The sequence below is a fragment of the Humulus lupulus genome, chromosome 6 (genome assembly GCF_963169125.1).
Source record: "Humulus lupulus chromosome 6, drHumLupu1.1, whole genome shotgun sequence".
Lineage (NCBI taxonomy): Eukaryota > Viridiplantae > Streptophyta > Magnoliopsida > Rosales > Cannabaceae > Humulus > Humulus lupulus.
The window spans coordinates 22,961,597-22,980,033 of NC_084798.1; the positions used below are offsets into that span (position 1 = coordinate 22,961,597).

Genomic DNA, 18,437 nt, shown 5'->3' on the forward strand with positions numbered 1-18,437 from the left:
TGTTTTGAATCAATATTGAATGTGGGTATGTGATTCAAGTTAATTAATCTACGCAAAGAATTATAATTAACATGACCTAGTCTACCATGCCATAAATTTGAAGACTCAAGAAGGTAAACAGAAGAAGTACTAGCTTTATTATTATTATCAATAACAGCATTTGGCTTAACAGCCATTACATTCATCTTCCACATGCCCTCTTTTACATAACCCTTCCCAATAGGAACACCCGCTTTAGTGAGTACAATTTTCTGAGATTCAAACACCATCTTGAACCCATGTACACTCAGCAAAGTTCCAGATATCAGATTCCTACGAATGTCAGGCACATACAGTACATTTTACAGCTTGACATTCTTTCCAGACGTCATCTTCAAGAAGACAGTTCCTTCCCCTTTTATCTCAGAGGTTGCCGAGTTGCCCATGTAGAGCTTCTCTCCATTTTCTAGTGTAGTCAGATCAGAGAATGCTGACTTGCTTGCACATATATGACGAGTAGCTCCAGTGTCGAGCCACCATTCCTTTGGATTCTCATCCACCAGGTTGACTTCAGAGACCACGACACATAAGTCTAATTCAGCGACCTCTTGGGATATCGCGTCCACCATATAGGTCTCATTGCCTTTCTTCTTGCGCAATTTGCACTCAGATGATTTATGTCCCATCTTGCCACAGTTAAAGCACTTCCCTTGGAACTTTGGCTTCTTTACAACTCCACATTTCGGTCCCAACTTGGGCCCTTGCTTGTGCTTAGGATTCTTCCCCTTTGAGCCTCTATCATGCTCCATCAAGTTTGCCTTGGCAGCATTAGGATTCAAGGTTCGCTTCTCATTACCTTGGTTATCCTCTTCAACGCGAAGTCTGAGAATGAGATCTTCAACACTCATTTCCTTTCGCTTGTGCTTCAAATAGTTCTTGAAGTCTTTCCATGCAGGGGGTAGCTTCTCAATAATTGCAGCTACTTGGAATGATTCACTCAAAACCATTCCTTCAGCATGGATCCCGTGGATGATCAATTGAAGCTCTTGCACTTGGCTTATCACATTCTTGGAGTCTACCATCTTGAAGTTCAAGAATTGACCAACCAAGAATTTCTTGGTGCCAGCATCTTCAGCCTTATATTTGTGGTCCAAAGAGTTCCACAATTCTTTGGTTGTTTTCTTCACACTGTACACACCATACAGAGTGTCAGATAAGTCATTCAGAAGATAATTCCTACACAGGAATTTAGCGTGCTTCCAAGCGTCAATTGCTTGCTGAGTTTGCACATCTATCTCATCCTCTCCAATAAAGGGAGGATCCTCTTTTAAGAAAGAATCTCACAAGATTCAATGTTGTCAGATAGAAAAGCATTTTCTGCTGCCACGTTTTGAAGTTCACCCCAGTGAACTTATCCGGTTTCTCATTATGGTTCACAGGAACCGTTGAGACCGTTGGTACCAATGGTACCGAAACTTGCACAACCTGACCCTTAGATTGGTCCTTGGTGGTTGAAGCTGGAGTTCGGGGAGATCCTTCAATGCTTCCAGTAGCAATGACATCCATATTTTCAGCCATATCTGATTGGTGTTAGACAAAATTTAGTTATTTTACGTTTCAAACAATAGTATATGATAATTTATAAATATGTATTCACTACCTAAAACAGTACTAAAACTATAAAAAAAATCGCATAAACTAATTGAATTAGAGAGATCCGAATGAGATAATAAAAGCATTTATACAATCAAACATGGAAAAAAAATATTAAACATGAGGCATTAAGAGCATATAGCTGGCCATCAAAATACAAAAATAACATAAATAAAATTATATGGATTTTAAGGACGTGAAGACAATTAAAATAAAAAAGTTATATTGATCATGTGTAAATAATGTAAAAGGTAAGAATCAAATCAATATATATCATTATAAAATCAGAGAAAGGATGACAGAACAATTTTTTTTTTTTTAAAAAAAGAAACTAATTACATTGTATCATAAATTACACATATTTATAGCATAATATAAAAGATATCCTAAAGGAAAAACAGATATGTAGAAAGAAAGTATATAAATACTATAAATCAAACATAAATTGATACAAAAGAATATGACAAATAATATGTCGAATAATCAAACATAATATATATATATATAGAAGTCACAGAAAACATAATCATGCATACAAACTTTATATATAAATATATATGATATGAAGTGGTTGAAAACACTGTAATGAAACCGAGATCAATAGTTCACAGTATATATACATATAAATGGAAAAAAAAATACACCAAAATTTATTTATAACGAAAGAAATATGTCCTTCAACCTGTTGATCTTCTCCAAAATGAATCTGCTTTAAGATTGTTAGAATTTAAATAAAGAGAATGGAGAAAATTAACAAACATAATAATATTTTATTAATTGAAGAACAGAAAAAATAAATATAAAATAATAAATTATAAAACTGGTAATTGAAAAGAAAGCCGAGGCACGTAAAACACACTTTCCTTAAAGCAGATTTGCCCTCTCTACCTGATTGGTGTTAGAGGATACGTGAGCAACCACTTCCCAGGATACAACGACTAACGAGTAGAGGAATACACCACTTTCACTACTCCAGCGAACTCGGATTAATACATTCACTCTATCACCTTAAGACTTACGAAAAACAAAGAAGAAGAAGACAAGAGAGCTTTTTAGTGAGTGACTCTATTTGTTGGTGTCCCTAGAATGAAAGGTGAAGCCTCCTTTTATAGGCTTCATATGGGGTGGAATACCAAGTGTGGACACAAGGGAATTAATGCCAAAAATCCCACAAAATTAGTGATATTGATCAATCACAATCTTTACCATAATTTCTGATATCAATCAGAATATTCACCATTATTACGGTGATTACATCATTGACCAAATCTGCATTTATTAGCAACTATCAATTGACCACATTTAAGGCATCAATTTCCATTCACACATTAGCCTAAATTGGCTATTTATTATATATAAAATATAAATTTTCCAACAATATAATTACAATAATAAATAGATTTTATAAATATTATACTCTATTTTGGATTAACGATAAATTATTTATGGATTATCAAAATTATGATCAAATTCCTAATTCAGCTAATAGATTTTACAAACACCATTTATTAATTGAACACTTTTCCAGGCGCAATTTTTATTTGCGTCACTAAAAGTGTCCGTAGAAAGCGGCAAAATTATTTTCCGTAATTTGTCATCCTTATAGAATGATACAAGAGTAAGAAAAAAATCTTTTTTTTATTTCTTTTAACATTTTATTCATGGTTTTTATATTTCATTCATAATAATTAATATATTTTCTTTACTGATCAGAATTGTTTAAAAACGATTTGTTCATGACATGCATAAATAGCATTTTGGTACATCTTTTGTACTTGAGAAAGATCTCTTAATGAAACCCATAATTGTATAAGTGTAAAGGAAGAAGAAAAAACAAGAAAACGATCTGAGGACTACAAAGCTCTGACTTGTGCCCAATCTCAAAGCTAAAGATTCAAATACTTAATTAACATTAAGGAATTCAGCGTTTATGTCATAATTTATACAATTCTATTTTGACATATTCACATAGTATTTTCCTTGTTGCAAATCTTATATTACAAGTGGGCTCTGTTGTTCTTTGTTCTCTTGTTAATGCTTAGACAGATCACATGTAATAATGTCTCCGTCATAACAAAACTTTGATTTTGGACTTGGAGAGACAAAGCCATGTGAACTTTCAAACGCTAATGGCTCCGCCAAATACCAAACGTACCCAAATGCCTTCAGAACCAGTTATTCATAAGCCTTAAATGTAAACTTCTCCATATGAATCCATTCCTCTCTCTCTATATATATATAGGTAACATAACCACTCAGCTAAATCATCAAGTCCTAACATTCCCTACACCAGCTAGAAAATATTTTTGTGAACCCCATACTCATTTCTCAAGAAAATACATAGGAAGATCAACATGGCTTTTGGATTGCCTGGTTTTGTTCAGGGTAAGAAGGCTCTTCGAAGATCACCTTCGGGCATTAAAGAAGCTGATTTGAAGTCCAAAACCATCCCAAAAGGCTACTTTGCAGTGTATGTTGGAGAGGAGCAAAAGAAGCGATACGTAGTACCTCTTTCGTACCTAAATGAGCCTGCATTTCAAGAATTGCTAAGTATGGCTGAAGAAGTATTCGGATATGAGCATCCGACTGGTGGACTCACAATTCCCTGTAGAGAAGACATCTTTATTGATCTCACTTCTCAGTTGAATTGATTGTAAATCATAGAACCAACATAATTTTGCAGAAACAATTTTGTAGATCATATACTTTTATCCCGAAAAGGAAATTGCTTGACTACCTGTAAAAGTTGTATATAGAAATTGCTCATTTCACTCGAGTCTACATGTTCTCCTTTCATTGGAAATTAAACTGAGATCTTTGGAAAGATTCATCTCTTCGTGTCATACTTCGTTCTGTTTTGCTTACACCGCCATTTTCTATCAAATAATATCTCTTGCAGCTGTACCAGCTTCAAAAGCCATGGCCTTTATCTGATAAGTCACACATAGTACTAATTTAAAGCATTCATCCTTAAGAAGACTAGCAGATTCTTATAAAATAACAAAGGCAAGTAATTGAATAAGTTCAGCAAAAATTTGAATGTAATTTTTCAGTTGTTGATCATATATCGGGCCATTTCAGATCCTTATAAGCTCCCCATATACAGACAATAAGTTAAATCAATGTATTCTTTAATAGTGTGTAGTTTTAATTCTTGAATCAATGACCAAAAATTATACCATTTTGATTTAGAGACTGGAAGTTAAATGATATAACAATTAGTTGCATACAATAATTCACATCGAAAATAAATAAAATAAAATTAGCAAGATGGGTTTATGACTATAGTCAAAATCTTCGCCTTTCTTTATTATTAAGTTAAAGAAAGAAAAGCAACTTCTTTCAAGAATTTGAAATATAATTTTGTTCTGAAGCTTTGAATACAGTATACTCATTAATGATGAAACATACACTCAATTTCTTAGTACTTTGTGCTTTAATTTTTTTGGTTTTGAAAATGCCAAAAATGAATGTAGACCAAGAACATGGACAAGGATTCCTTAGAAAAAAAAGTTCCAATCACACAGAATTCATGGAAGAAAATTTCCAATAATATTCATTTGTATCAATCTTGGAGACAACTTTTTGTTAGTCCCAAGGAAAAAATATATACAATGTATATGGCATTGTCTGCCTAAAAAATTGTAACAATAATTAGTGTTAGCTGTTATCATCTATAGGTATCTAAACTCATCAGACTAGGAGCTTAAGCGAGAAATAAGATCAATGAAGGCATCTTCTGTGCAGGGAATTGTAAGAGCTCCCATTGGATGATCGAATCCAAATTCTTCTTCAGCTTGACTTAGAAAGTCTTGGAATGAAGGCTGGTTCAAGTATGCCACAGGGATCACAAATCTCTTCATTCTGCTCTCACCTCCAACATAAACTGCTAAAAATCCTTTTGGAATATCTTTTGTGCTTGAAAAAGGCCTCTGAATGAGTTGCTTGGCATGAACTAAGCTTGCAAAGCGGAAACCCATGATTGTAATAAGAGTGTCTAAAAGAAGAAGAATGAAGCAAAGGTGGGCAGAGATATCTAAGAAAACTTGCAAGGAGAGCTTTTAATCTGGGAATTTGAGAACTTGGGATGGTATAGATCCCAGTCTTGTGTGTATTTATAATCAATAATACACTTGATAAGATCGATATGGGGTCTAATGAATGGTCAAAATTAGAAAGCAAATTAGCTGAATTGTCCTTGTGCAATCACATGGTGTTGTCTTCCTAGTCATTTTTATAGATACAAATACAATACCAATTCAAGTTTTCTCTGCAATTTTCTTACTCTTCTTCCCAGCCCCACCACACTAACTCAAAACAAAACACTTGTAATTAGATGTGTTAGGCATGTCTCATATCCACAGGGACACACATTTTCATATCAAAACTAAAGCAACCCTTAATGTGAAGTCTTTATCTGATCTTTCAATAGCTATTGCTGCATTATGGGACAAAGTTTCTTCTTCTTAATTAGTTGTGCTATTCATTGCTTATAGGCCACTCATAATGTTCTTAAATAAATTTTTTTTTTTAAAAAAATAAACGAATATCTTAATAAGTATTCTATCCAAATTCATTATTTAATTTCAAGTAGGAGTTTCTAATAAGGTTATAGTTTCAGTCAAACCAAATTCTTCTGAGATAATCTCAAAGACAACTTCATGCATTGATGTTTCATAATCTCAACCAAGTCCCAGCACCAAACTACCTCAGCACAACCTATTACATATACATACATTCATTATATGTATTACTAAAAATAGTTGAATAACTATTCATCACATCAAATGGTAAAAGCGTATTGAAAGGCATGCACAGCCTACATAAGACTCTTATTCATTAGAAAACAAACCTCAGATTTATGTGGCAATGACAAAGAACATAATGAGTAGCCTGCAAGGAAGAGAGAGGTTGTAAATAAAATACTATCAGAAAATCTTCTTTGTCAACCGGTAAATGGGCAATGACAGCATAGTTGATGATGACAAGGCCATTAATGCAGCAAAAAAGCCAGTCACCTAACATCATATCATAAAGAAGACGATTTCTTATTTTGTAGGTATAAATATGTGGCCCCTTGCTGTAGGGTGTTGGACGCCACAACACGTGAAAACGTAATTACTTTATTGATACAGAAGTAATTACACCAAGACTTGATTACAATTCTTGACCACACACACTAAACACTCTAGCTTACACTCTTTGGAACACTTTTAGATGCACTTTGTGTACTCACTCTTTTTACACACTTTTGGGACACTCACTTTGCTACTAACTTGGACACACATTACATTTGTATTTATAGGCTACCAAGGAAACATCTACATCTTTCTAGAATTTTCTAACTTTATAATTTATTTAACTACTTTCTTCATTTTTCTAAATGTTTCTAGAACTTTCTTTATTGTCTAATTAGTTCTAAGTTATTCAAGAACTTTCTAGAATGTTCTATGTTCTTCCTAGTATATTCTAGAACATTCTAGAATTCTAGAGCATTCTAGATACGGTAATGACTTTTAACATAGGGGACATGTCTTGGACACTTCATTATACAATTTATGTTCAAAATAGATGAAAGATTTAGGCATCAAATAGAGATCTCAATCACAAAAACAGAAATAATGAACAAAAATGTACCTCTGCATGTTCTGTGATACCAGTGAAGGTATCATTGCTTCCTGGATGTAACAATCTGTACCCTTTTTTTATTTATATTTATGAATATTATTTGAGTTGGCCAAATCAGAAAAGGACTGTAGGACCTGATGCTGTTCTACTTTCTTTTCAACAAGCTGGACATACAGGTTTATGACCACACAACTATGAGAGCATAAAACATAAGCATTGATGAGTAGGATGTCAATAGACCCCAATATCCCATCAACATCAAGGGTCTTGAATGTGTATATATACATATAAGATTGGGATCATTTGCACCTCAAACTTTTACATTCTCAAGTATTCAGCTTTCCTTACAAACCCTTTGAGATCTATTTTCTTTCTTCACATTTTCTTCTTTCTTTTTCCTTTAGAGACATATACAAGAATGGGTTTCAGATTTCCAAGCATAGTTCATGCTAAGCAGCTAATTCAGAGACCTTTTTCAAGTTCAAAAGATGTCCCAAAAGGACATTTGGCAGTTTATGTTGGGGAAAACAGAATGAAGAGATTTGTGATCCCCGTGGCATACTTGAACCAGCCTTCATTCCAAGACTTTCTAAGTCACGCTGAAGAAGAATTCGGATTCGATCATCCAATGGGAGCTCTTACAATTCCCTGCACAGAAGATGCCTTCATCGATCTCATTTCTCGATTGAATGCCTAAAGAATGGCATACACATTGACTATTGACAATCTCTAACAAAAATGATTGTTACAATTTTGTAAGGAAAACAATGCCAATACCATGTAAATATTTTTTCTTGGGGATCAACAAAAAAAGTTGTCCCTAAGATCAAGATAAATGAATAGTACTACACTTTATTCTTCAATCAATTGTACCGTTAATGTTTATTTCATTTATGTCTATATCCCATTCTATTATTGTCACATAACAGCACCCAACTTTTATACTTAGTTATAAGTGTTTGATTTTTATTATATACTATGTATATTCTCATTCAGGTATACATGACTCATTATTTATTGGATAAAATTATAGACCAAGGGCAAAAATATTGAAGAAATTTACGTTTGAGTATTGGAGTCATATCCATTTCAATAATTTAATCTGTATTGGATTTACAGCTTTATTAGAAGTGTTTTTTGTTTTTATTACAGTTTTATGATATCTAATTTAGTCAAAACAGAGAATACTTGCTACTATCCCAGGTAGGTTTTATAATTAATTTTATGCAGGATAGAAATTCTATATAACAAATTCTCATTTTCACTAGTTGACCCATATGCATAACATTAACTACCAGAATCTGAACGAAACTTGTTACCTAACTTACTTTTAACTAAATTGGGATACCTTTAACTACATAAAAACTTGTTACCTGTACTAATTTTGATAAAAAGAGCAATCCAATTTTTGTTAAAATCGGGCTGTGAAATTGGGTTGGGGTTGTAAAATTGGGTTGGCAAAACTTGTAAAGATTGGTTTGCAGCTGTACAAACAAAACCATTATTTGCATTATATTCATGTTTAGTTGCCGGCTAAGACATTACATGTGATTATATATACTAAGATAATATTTCTCAATAGTCCACATCAAAATGTCTGTATTTAGTCATTCAAGAATGGTTGCTAGCAATAAACATTTTTTTGGCGGGTCCAAAAAAACATCAAGGCCTTGCAATGGACATGGTGTCTCCTTAATTAAGCTTTAATCCATCCACCACTCATTCAAGCCAACAGATGATATCCTTCCTTTACTTTTTTTCAAATATAAATAAGCATAACATTGGAAGCTAACCATCAACCCAACAAATCACATAACCAAAGCTTTCCACTTTCTTTGAGATCTTCTCTCCATTCTTCATTCTCATCTATTCTTGTTCCTTCTCTACATAAATCAATCACTATGGGTTTCAGTTTGCCAAGAGTAGTTCCAGCTAAGAAATTGCTTCGACGATCTTTGTCCAACTCAAGCAAAGCAGCTTCAATGGCAGTAGATGTCCCTAAAGGCCATTTAGCAGTTTATGTTGGAGAGAACGAAAAGAAGCGGTTTGTTGTTCCTGTGTCATTCTTAAGCCAACCTTTATTTCAAGAGTTGCTTATCCAAGCTGAAGAAGAATATGGTTATGATCATCCAATGGGAGGCCTAACGATTCCCTGTAGAGAAGATGCATTTATTGAGCTCATCTCAAATCTGAACATTTCATGAAACTGATTAAAATGATGCAGATTCATTGAAACATTTTTGTAGAGTGAACAATATAGAACATTTTTTTTCCCACCTTACATTTTATTTTCTTTTCCTTGAGGAGTGAAATCTTTCTCCCAGAGTGAGAAATGTATAGAGGATGTTATCAAACATGTTATTCGTACTACTATAAAACTAATTTTTTTTCTATTTCTTTCAAGATTTTGTTGTTTATTTCCATCCAATTCATTTTTATTCATGGCAACATGTTTTAATCTTCAGGACTCAAAATTATGCAGTAATTTGGCTATAGTCTCTCTCATTAGTTGACAAATCAGTCACTTTCGAAGTTTGATCTTATTCCCAGACATTACATATACATAGAAATTACTAATCTAATTCATGTTGTCAATAAATAATATTCTGTTGTTATAATTATAAAGTTTCTAGATGTACTGAACAGAGGAACTTTAACTAAAGCTTAGCTGTTGCTGTGTTAGTATTACAGAACAACATCACCTGGTAGGTCATATAACCCATGTAACCATTGAAAACTTGTAGGCCATGAAAGAGGTGGCCAGAATGGCTCTAATCCATAAATCCATGTGATTTTTCAACCAACTAATTTTTCAAGTTGATATATTGATTAGTCACTTAGAAATTATCCAAGTGGTGTGCGATGATGTTTATCTTATGGAAATCCATTTAATGATTAATAGTGTAGAAAGAAAAATCCATGTGGTTCTCACGAGTCATGACACCATACCTTTCCAATCATCATCATTCAGTTTATTGTGTTTGGATATTAGATTCAGGGCAAGACGAGCCTTCATTTCTTTTAGAAGTTTTATTGTTCTGTAACAAATGGATAAAAAGTATTTACGTTAATATGATTTGAATCTTCTTGTTTTTCAACCCTTCTCTGTTTCAAGAAGTCAAAATTTACCCTTTTATTTTTTTAAAAAAATAAAAATATAGAGAAAAAATAATTTATTTAATTTTATCATTTTGTTTTTAAATTATCATTTATTTATTTAATCAATATATGTAAATTCATAAAGATATAAAAGTAATTAAAAAATTAATTTATAGATAAATTTATTGTATTAAATACTATATGATCGTAATTTTAATATAATGTATATTCTTTCAATAAAAAAATTATTTTTGAAAAAACTTACCATAAAAATTTAGTAACTAATAATCACTCCTAAATAATATATAATGGAATGGGTAACTCCACAAACTAACCTTATTCAGCCCTATATTTATAACTCTAACCCTTAGTTAAAGTTTTTCACATTTTTAACCCTTTAAGACAAAATTACCCCTTTTGTTAAACAACCCAAATAAAACTCTAGTTTCTTCCCCTTCCCCCTTCTCGTCCATTGAAAACCCTCCCTCCCAAACCCAGATTTATTCCCGTCGAAGCTGCGATGGTACTCCGGCCAACACCCACCTCGTCCCTCCTCCCACTTGCGTCATCATCTCCACAACCACCAGCCCCTTTTACACGCTTGGTCCCGAACCCACGAACCCATCCTCTCCGCTTGGTCCCGACGCCGAACCCACCCACATTTCAGCCATATCGTCGAGCCCACGTCGCCGGAGCCCACGTCGCCGGAGCCCAAGGTTTACAACACCTAAGACCCCACACTCCCCTTGCAAGCCCGATACCCTAGCCCAAGGTATTGTTGTTGGGATCCCTTGTTGTTATTATGACTCCTTTGTTTATTTTGAATTTGTACTTTGGTTAAATTTCTAACTACTTGAGGCATGTTTTAATTGGGAAATAAGGAGTGAATTTAGTGTGAATTTGGTGTGAAGTGAAGTTATTGTGAACCATATGTAATTTCAGTGTGAACAATGTGTGAAATTGGTGTGAACCATGTGTGATTGTGGTGTGAATTTAGTGTGAACCATGTGTGAAGTGAAGTTGTTGTGAACCATATGTAATTTCAGTGTGAACAATGTGTGAAATTGGTGTGAACCATGTGTGATTGTGGTGTGAACCATGTATGAAGTGAAGTTGGTGTGAACCATGTGTGATTTTAGTGTGAATAGTGTGTGAATTTGGTGTGAATAGTGTGTGAACGATGTGCGAACCATGTTCCGAAATTATGGTGAACAATGTGAGAATGATGTGAGAACCATGTGTGAATTTGATGTGAATGGTGTGTGAACCATGTTTTGAACTTATGGTGAATAATGTGTGAATTACAAAAGGAAACTACACTAACTAACCCTATTAAAAGTGATTCTTGAACCTTTTCTTGATTATAATAAGTCATTATTAGACTTATTTCCTTGTAGTGAGGCAAGAGTATGATGAGAAACTTGTACATACTGTCAATATCAAATTGTACTGTCTTATTTTGAAGTGTTGAAATAATTTCTAAGTGATGTGTATTATGGTATGGCCTCGGCTGAAATCATGAATATATATATACATATATTTCTTTAATATAACCAAGAAAAGGTTGACTAGAATGAGGAATGGGACTGTATTTTGGGAACTTTTGAGGAAATATGTGTGAACTGTGTGTGAACTATGTGTGAACTGTGTGTGAACTATGTGTGAATTGTGTGTGAATTGTGTGTGAACTGTGTGTGAACTGTGTGTGAATTATGTGAGGTTGGTGTGAATTTGGGTGAGCTATGCGTGAACCATGTGTGAACCATGTGTAAATAATGTGTGAACCGTATGTGAAGAAAGTGTGAATATATCTGAGTTACGTATTAAGCGCTTATTTAATTTACCTTTTCAGATGTCACTCCTCATGCTTCCTACTGAAAGGCATTATCCAGCAAAGGCTGCGTATAGGGGAGGGAGCATTATGAGTACAATAATAGCGAAGTTCACGACATTTGACTTGTTGGAACGAGCGAAACAGTCACCATTCAAGCAATTCTTCTTAGCTCCGCCTCTACAATATTTTGGAGTTATTATTCACCAGTTACTGCTTAGGAGAGTTGTTGGTAGAGGAAAGAACGAATACTGCTTGAATTTTAATATTTGTGGTCAGAATACAAGGTTTGGAATTAGTGAATTTGGTTTGATCACTGGATTGAATTGTGGAATTTCTCCGGATCAGGCAAAGTATAAAGAAATGACCAAGAGTAAAAGACTTCTCCAGACATACTTGAACAATAAAGAATGTTTGTCTTCTGAAGAGTTGGAAGATGGATTCAAAAGGTGCGATGTGAAAGAAGACGTATGGAAATTAGGTCTATGTTTTTTGGTAGACTCTCTTTTATTACCTAGTGAACCAAAGAAGAAATGCTTTATTGATGTCCTTTCCATCGTGGAAAATGAAGATGACTTCTTCAACTATCCTTGGGGGAGATTATCGTACGAGAAGACATTATTCGGCTTGGCAAAAGATATGGAAAGGCTAAGGAATAAATACTTGAAGAATGTTGAGCAAAAGAGAAAAAGACCAGCACCTCAGTACACAATTTATGGTTATGCCATTGCTCTGCAATATTGGGCCTATGAAATTTTCACAAAGTTCTCTGCATTTGCTGATCAACAACCCCTGGCCTTTCCAAGAATGCTTAGCTGGTCAGCGCATAAAATGCTGAAAGAGAAAGATATTGAAGGTGTATTTAAGAAAAAAAGTGCAAGTCGTTAAGATTTTATTTGAGTTTGTGATTTATAAGTAATGTTTATACCTTATTAATTTATTATTTTGTTGCAGAATCTTGTGAAGGCCACGCTCAATCCAAGACCCGAAGAGAAAGAATTTCATGACTCTATTATTCAAGGACCAGATGAACTACTCATGGGACGTGTTATTAGCTTTGTAGACGATGATGTGAAATTGGAGTTTGAAAGGGAAGAACGTGAGGAATCTCCCACAAAGCCCGATGTAGCAGATGGGCATCGTCACGAGCAAGACAAGAAAGAGATACCAACTCCAATTAACACCCACCATGAAAAGTTGTTAGCTGATATTGACACTTTGAAAAGTAACCAACAAAGAATGGAGGAGAAGTTGGATTATCTAATTGAATTAGTGCTCTCGCAACGTAAAGGTAGTGATTTTGAGGATTCATTATCAGATGAGCATCTTGCTTCACCACACCATACATTTATTATGGAGCACGTTGTTGGAGAAGATAGCCCTAGCTGTAAGGTGGTATCTCCTGAAGATATGGCTGGGGTGGAATTCAAGAGAAGGAGGGTTCCAACGAAAAGAATTTTTGGTTTCGAGTTTACTGATCCAACTAAGAAGAAAAAGAAAGCAAAGACAATTGTAACTGATCCTTGTGAAATTAATCCCCTACAGCCATATGACGAAAAGCAAATGAGACGTTTTAAGAAATGGGTAATTGGTTTAAAAAAGAATGATAAGCCTATTTCTCTCTTGGCTGGTTCGTGCACTGCGAAATGGTTTATTCAGCTACTTACACCACATACATGGCTGGACGGACTGGTAAGACTACTGAAATAATTTTTTTTTAAAAATATATATAATTTGAATGTATATATACTTATAATATTTGGCATGCAGCACATTGATGCAGCTTTAGGATTGATGAAAGAACGAGTGTACACTTACAAGAAGACTTACTCCGAAAGATTCACCATCGTGGATTCTATGTTCCAACAGTTCTTTGAACCACATTGGGAACAATTCAACAAGAAGAAAATCAAATCATGCTACATTTGGCCACAAGAAGTGCTTGATTACTTGGTAGGTGATGATAACAATTTCAAAAGGAGTTGGAAAGACATTGACGAAGTGTTTACCCCAATTAACTTTTCTGGGACACATTGGGTGTTGTTAGAGATATCATTGACAAGCTGTCTTATAAAAGCTTATGACTCTAATATCACTGTGGTCTCCAACAAGGAGTTTGAGAATAAAATGAGCAGATGGGGAAAAATGCTACCATTTCTAATTCAATCCAGTGGGCTGTTAAGCCATAGGAAAGATGTCCAACTACAAGCACAGAAAGTGCGTTTTGAGTTCACAAGACTTGGCACAGAAAAAGTGCCACAGACCAAAACTAGGTATAACTATGTTAACCATATTTATATTAAAAGACTTTGGTCTTCCAATAATCAATATGGTCTTCCAATAATTACAAAACTTTATTTCCTTTGCAGTGGCGATTGTGGGGTATATGTCATCAAACATCTGGAGTACTTGCTAGCCAAAAAACCGCTATCCGAAGTAAATGACGACAACATGGATTTCTTTAGAAAAAAGACTTGTGTAGATTTGTTTTACCATAACTTACAACCATAGTTGTCTTTTATTTAAATATATGTATCTTACTTTTGAATGTATGAAGAAACTATGTCAACTTCATCTCATTAAATGGTATTGAATGACTTCGTTTATTTCATCTAAATAGTGGAATGGATAAATCCTTGTCACTTTTATCTTATTAAGTTATGTGTGAATTGGGTGTGAATTAAGAGTGAATCAGGATTGAAATATGTGTGAATCGGAATTGAACTATGTGTGAACTAGGTGTGAACTAGGTGTGAACCAGGTGTGAATTATGTGTGAACCGCGTGTGAAATATGTGTGAATAATGTGTGAACTATGTGTGAATTAGGTGTGAATTATGTGTGAATATGAATTAGGTGTGTCCGAAACAACAAACTTTAACACAAAAAGTCGTATTACTGAACCAATCTAAAAATTCAAATTCCGCAATTGAAGAGTACAAAGTAAAACAATAAAAGTACAAACTAAGCATGTCTAGACGGCGGGGGACAAACAGTGGTGCACGTCACTCGATTGTGGCCCAAGACACCACATCTACTACATCTATGTTGTTTGCTATTCTTCTCACCCTTTGATAAACGTCGTTTCTTCTTTGGACGACCAGCCTTCTGCTTCACTAAAGGAGGAGCTATCATCATACTTCCTATGTCATTTGGTATCACCCAAGATTCTTCATTACCCAGCGTATATACAGATCCACCATAGGATGACAACCATGCTTCAACTGTGTAGAATCTGGAGCATAAACTATATGGACTAATGCCACGATCTCGAGCACCAGCTAGAGCGTGTTCACAAGGAAGACCTGTCAAATCAAATCTTCTACAACTACATGTTTTCCTCCTCAGGTCGACATCTCCATCAAGATCACCATCCAATACTGTTATTTCATACTGACTAGACGGAAAAGAGAACGAGGTAGTGGACTTGTCTGCTAACTTTCGCAAATCAGCTTCCACTTCTGTGGCAAGAGGACTTGTAGCCGCTGATGCTGCAGTTCGACGCTCGAAAAACCATTTTTGTAAAGTGTGCCTCATAAATTCCATGAGACAAGTAATTGGCCACCCACGTGCCTCAGCAATGACATTGTTCCAACTTTCGGCAATACCTGTAGTCATTAAATTATATCGATGACCAGGAAAGAAAGAATGAGCCCACTTTTCAAAACCCACTTGATTCTCTAAGTATTGAGCAATTGCAAGATCTTTGAATTTAATCTTCTCAAAATGGCGTAAAAACTCTCGCTTTCTATAAGCTTTCGCTGCAAGGAAGAATTCTTCATGGCAATGGTCAATTTTGAACTTCGCACGGATATTCATGCTAACATGATGTATACAAGCACCGTGGTGTGCCTCGGGAAAAATTTTAGTCAAGGCACTTGCTATACTAGTATGTCTATCAGACACGAATACTAGATTCTCCACTTCACCAATCGCTTCCTTCAACCTCAGTAGAAAATACAACCATGAGTCATTATTCTCTGAGTCAACTACTGAAAATGCAATTGGATATATTTGCTTGTTAGCATCTTTTCCCATGGCACATAACAAAGTACCTCCACACCGAGTAGTCAAGAAGGTTCCATCTACACATATAACTGGGCGAATATATGTTTTAAACCCCATTATAGAAACACCTAAGGCCATGAAGCAATATTTGAACCTACCTTCATTGTCCATCTGCAAATGAGTAACAGTTCCAGGATTTTTTTGCTCCATCATGTATAGAAATGAGGGAAGTTTCTGAAATGATGATTCTGGTGTACCTCTTATGTAAGCCAATGCATGCTCTCGACACCTCCAAGCTTTAGCATAGCTCATATGAACTCCATATGATAAACTCATATCTTTTACAATTGACCTTGGCTTGTAATTAACATCATCACCCTCAAATTTTCTCCTTATGACATGTCCAATAAGCCATGGGGATGCCTGACGGTGATCTTTATGTCGAACATCCAATGAGCATGTGTGTTCACCGAAAAATTTACGAACCTCGAACATATTGGAATTAACCAATTTTGTAGCCCTCAACCTCCATTTGCATTTATCATCAACACATACTGTACACCATATATTTTTCGCAGACTTCTTTACTTTAAACTCAAAGTTTTTCTTTAATGCATAAAGATGGAGTTTCATCTTCAACTCTTGCTTGTTCTCAAATATTTGACCCTCTTTTATTTCCCACAAATTGATACTCGAAGAAGATGTCAGTAATTGAGCTGTTGAGGCTGAAGTAGAGCCTTTTTCCCCTTGATTCAACAAAAGTGGAGTACTCCATAGATTATCTTCGCCAACCTGTCTTACTTTACGACCTCTATTATTTGAGGAATCATGGCTCTTCAATACTTCATTGGAGGTTGACTGTTGTAAATTATGCTTCACAAGTACATCATTGCAGGTAGACCTATCAATATTTTCATTATCATCTGAGCTTAATGCATCATTATTATCATCATCACAACTGTCTTCATTGCCATCTGCATCATTATTATCACCATCACAACTATCTTCATTGCCATCTGCATCATTATTATCATCATCACAACTGTTTTCATTGCCATCAATGCAAAAATCATCATTCACTTTGGTTTCAACTGGAGGAATAGTATACAACTCACGTGTTTTAGTAACCAAAGGATCATTACTTCTCTTCTCTATAGTAGACACACATAGGGGTGTCCGGTGATTGATAGATGTTCCTATCTCATCAAGAAAAAAAGCAACATCATCATCATTACTAATTAAAGATGGAGGGATACCTTTACTTCCAAAATGATAGATTACATTTAAGTCAAGATCAATACGAGACTTGTCAGCTCCGATTAAAGTATACAATTGATCAACAAGACTATTGTAAGTGATAGTCTTTGGCACCTTCATACCCTTGCTTTGTTTAGCACTAAATGACCAACCTTCGTTCAAAACTTGTTCCCACGATCCATTATATAACACCACAATATTTATATGTGTTTGACCTGTATAACATATGACAAAAGGTTCGAAATCCAAAGGTTATTAGGTAAAACTAGCCAAAAGAAACAAGAAATAAATGTGTGAAGCAAGCATGTGCGAAGCATGTGTGAACCAAGTGTGAAACGTGTGTGAACAGTGTGTGAACTGTGTGTGAATTATGTGTGAACCAAGTGTGAATCATATGTGAACCAAATGTGAATCATGTGTTAAGTACTCGTGAACCAAGTCTGAACCAAGTATGAATCATGTGTGAACAAAGTGTGAATAATGTGTGAACAAAGTGTGAACGCAGTGACCTAAATTGCGAAAATGTGAACCAAGTGTGAACAAAGTGTGAATAATGTGTGAACAAAGTGTGAACACAGTTACTTAAATCGCGAAAATCATTCGAAAATTCGTCATCTCAACATAAAATTATCTCTTTTCACAGATTTTTTAGTGTATAGTAGTTCCAAAATTCTATTTAAACTATTACACAAGACACCCATAACCTATAAATAAAAAAATACTTACTCATTATCAAATCAAATGTTCAATCTTCTTCAAGTTTGGGAGATGATTTTTATTTAATCTTCTTCAACTTGGGTGAGAAGAAAAGAGATGTGGGAGATAACGTCACTTTCTAAATCTTGGTGCGAAAAAATGGTGATGACCTTTGAGATTTGATGATTTGAGAGAGAATATGTGTTTGCTATATTTTGTGAGAGTAGATCATTTCCATGGCTGCTAGGTACGTGCAAGACAAATAAAAGAGAGAACAACTTAATATC

The 18,437-nt window shown here is 34.7% G+C and overlaps 7 protein-coding genes across 7 annotated transcripts; 4 read left to right on the top strand and 3 right to left on the bottom strand.

Moving 5' to 3' along the window:
* Positions 1-341: 341 nt before the first annotated feature.
* Positions 342-1,557, bottom strand: LOC133784839 (uncharacterized). Its single transcript, XM_062224112.1, has 2 exons — positions 1,381-1,557; positions 342-1,301 (listed from the first exon to the last, which is right to left on the bottom strand). The coding sequence occupies exons 1-2, from the start codon at positions 1,555-1,557 to the stop codon at positions 342-344; spliced, it is 1,137 nt and encodes a 378-aa protein (XP_062080096.1).
* A 2,315-nt stretch (positions 1,558-3,872) lies between these two features.
* Positions 3,873-4,509, top strand: LOC133781888 (auxin-responsive protein SAUR22-like). The gene has a single exon (XM_062220995.1). The coding sequence runs from the start codon at positions 3,987-3,989 to the stop codon at positions 4,281-4,283; it is 297 nt and encodes a 98-aa protein (XP_062076979.1). The 5' UTR covers positions 3,873-3,986; the 3' UTR covers positions 4,284-4,509.
* Positions 4,510-5,140: 631 nt separating this feature from the next.
* On the bottom strand, positions 5,141-5,826 carry LOC133783879 (auxin-responsive protein SAUR24-like). Its single transcript, XM_062223482.1, has one exon. The coding sequence runs from the start codon at positions 5,610-5,612 to the stop codon at positions 5,331-5,333; it is 282 nt and encodes a 93-aa protein (XP_062079466.1). The 5' UTR covers positions 5,613-5,826; the 3' UTR covers positions 5,141-5,330.
* A 1,757-nt stretch (positions 5,827-7,583) lies between these two features.
* On the top strand, positions 7,584-8,229 carry LOC133781895 (auxin-induced protein 15A-like). Its single transcript, XM_062221006.1, has one exon. It carries the CDS (start codon positions 7,679-7,681, stop codon positions 7,955-7,957), a length of 279 nt encoding a protein of 92 aa, XP_062076990.1. The 5' UTR covers positions 7,584-7,678; the 3' UTR covers positions 7,958-8,229.
* Positions 8,230-8,973: 744 nt separating this feature from the next.
* Positions 8,974-9,495, top strand: LOC133781894 (auxin-induced protein 15A-like). The gene has a single exon (XM_062221005.1). The coding sequence runs from the start codon at positions 9,162-9,164 to the stop codon at positions 9,462-9,464; it is 303 nt and encodes a 100-aa protein (XP_062076989.1). The 5' UTR covers positions 8,974-9,161; the 3' UTR covers positions 9,465-9,495.
* A 1,492-nt stretch (positions 9,496-10,987) lies between these two features.
* On the top strand, positions 10,988-14,249 carry LOC133784840 (uncharacterized). Its single transcript, XM_062224113.1, has 4 exons — positions 10,988-11,131; positions 12,212-13,882; positions 13,961-14,143; positions 14,238-14,249. The coding sequence occupies exons 2-4, from the start codon at positions 13,229-13,231 to the stop codon at positions 14,247-14,249; spliced, it is 849 nt and encodes a 282-aa protein (XP_062080097.1). The 5' UTR covers positions 10,988-11,131; positions 12,212-13,228.
* Positions 14,250-15,153: 904 nt separating this feature from the next.
* On the bottom strand, positions 15,154-17,574 carry LOC133784841 (uncharacterized). The gene is made up of 2 exons (XM_062224114.1): positions 17,169-17,574; positions 15,154-17,120 (listed from the first exon to the last, which is right to left on the bottom strand). The coding sequence occupies exons 1-2, from the start codon at positions 17,572-17,574 to the stop codon at positions 15,154-15,156; spliced, it is 2,373 nt and encodes a 790-aa protein (XP_062080098.1).
* Positions 17,575-18,437: the final 863 nt, after the last annotated feature.

Coding starts and splice junctions, on each gene's coding strand:
- LOC133781888 (XM_062220995.1), top strand. CDS start 3,987: ATGGCTTTTGGATTGCCTGGTTTTGTTCAGGGTAAGAAGGCTCTTCGA.
- LOC133781894 (XM_062221005.1), top strand. CDS start 9,162: ATGGGTTTCAGTTTGCCAAGAGTAGTTCCAGCTAAGAAATTGCTTCGA.
- LOC133783879 (XM_062223482.1), bottom strand. CDS start 5,612: ATGGGTTTCCGCTTTGCAAGCTTAGTTCATGCCAAGCAACTCATTCAG.
- LOC133784840 (XM_062224113.1), top strand. CDS start 13,229: ATGGGACGTGTTATTAGCTTTGTAGACGATGATGTGAAATTGGAGTTT. Junction 13,883..13,960: donor ATACATGGCTGGACGGACTG/GTAAGACTACTG, acceptor TTTGGCATGCAG/CACATTGATGCAGCTTTAGG.
- LOC133781895 (XM_062221006.1), top strand. CDS start 7,679: ATGGGTTTCAGATTTCCAAGCATAGTTCATGCTAAGCAGCTAATTCAG.
- LOC133784841 (XM_062224114.1), bottom strand. CDS start 17,574: ATGAAGGTGCCAAAGACTATCACTTACAATAGTCTTGTTGATCAATTG. Junction 17,121..17,168: donor TGATAATAATGATGCAGATG/GCAATGAAGACA, acceptor CATTAAGCTCAG/ATGATAATGAAAATATTGAT.
- LOC133784839 (XM_062224112.1), bottom strand. CDS start 1,557: ATGGCTGAAAATATGGATGTCATTGCTACTGGAAGCATTGAAGGATCT. Junction 1,302..1,380: donor AACCGGATAAGTTCACTGGG/GTGAACTTCAAA, acceptor TTCTTAAAAGAG/GATCCTCCCTTTATTGGAGA.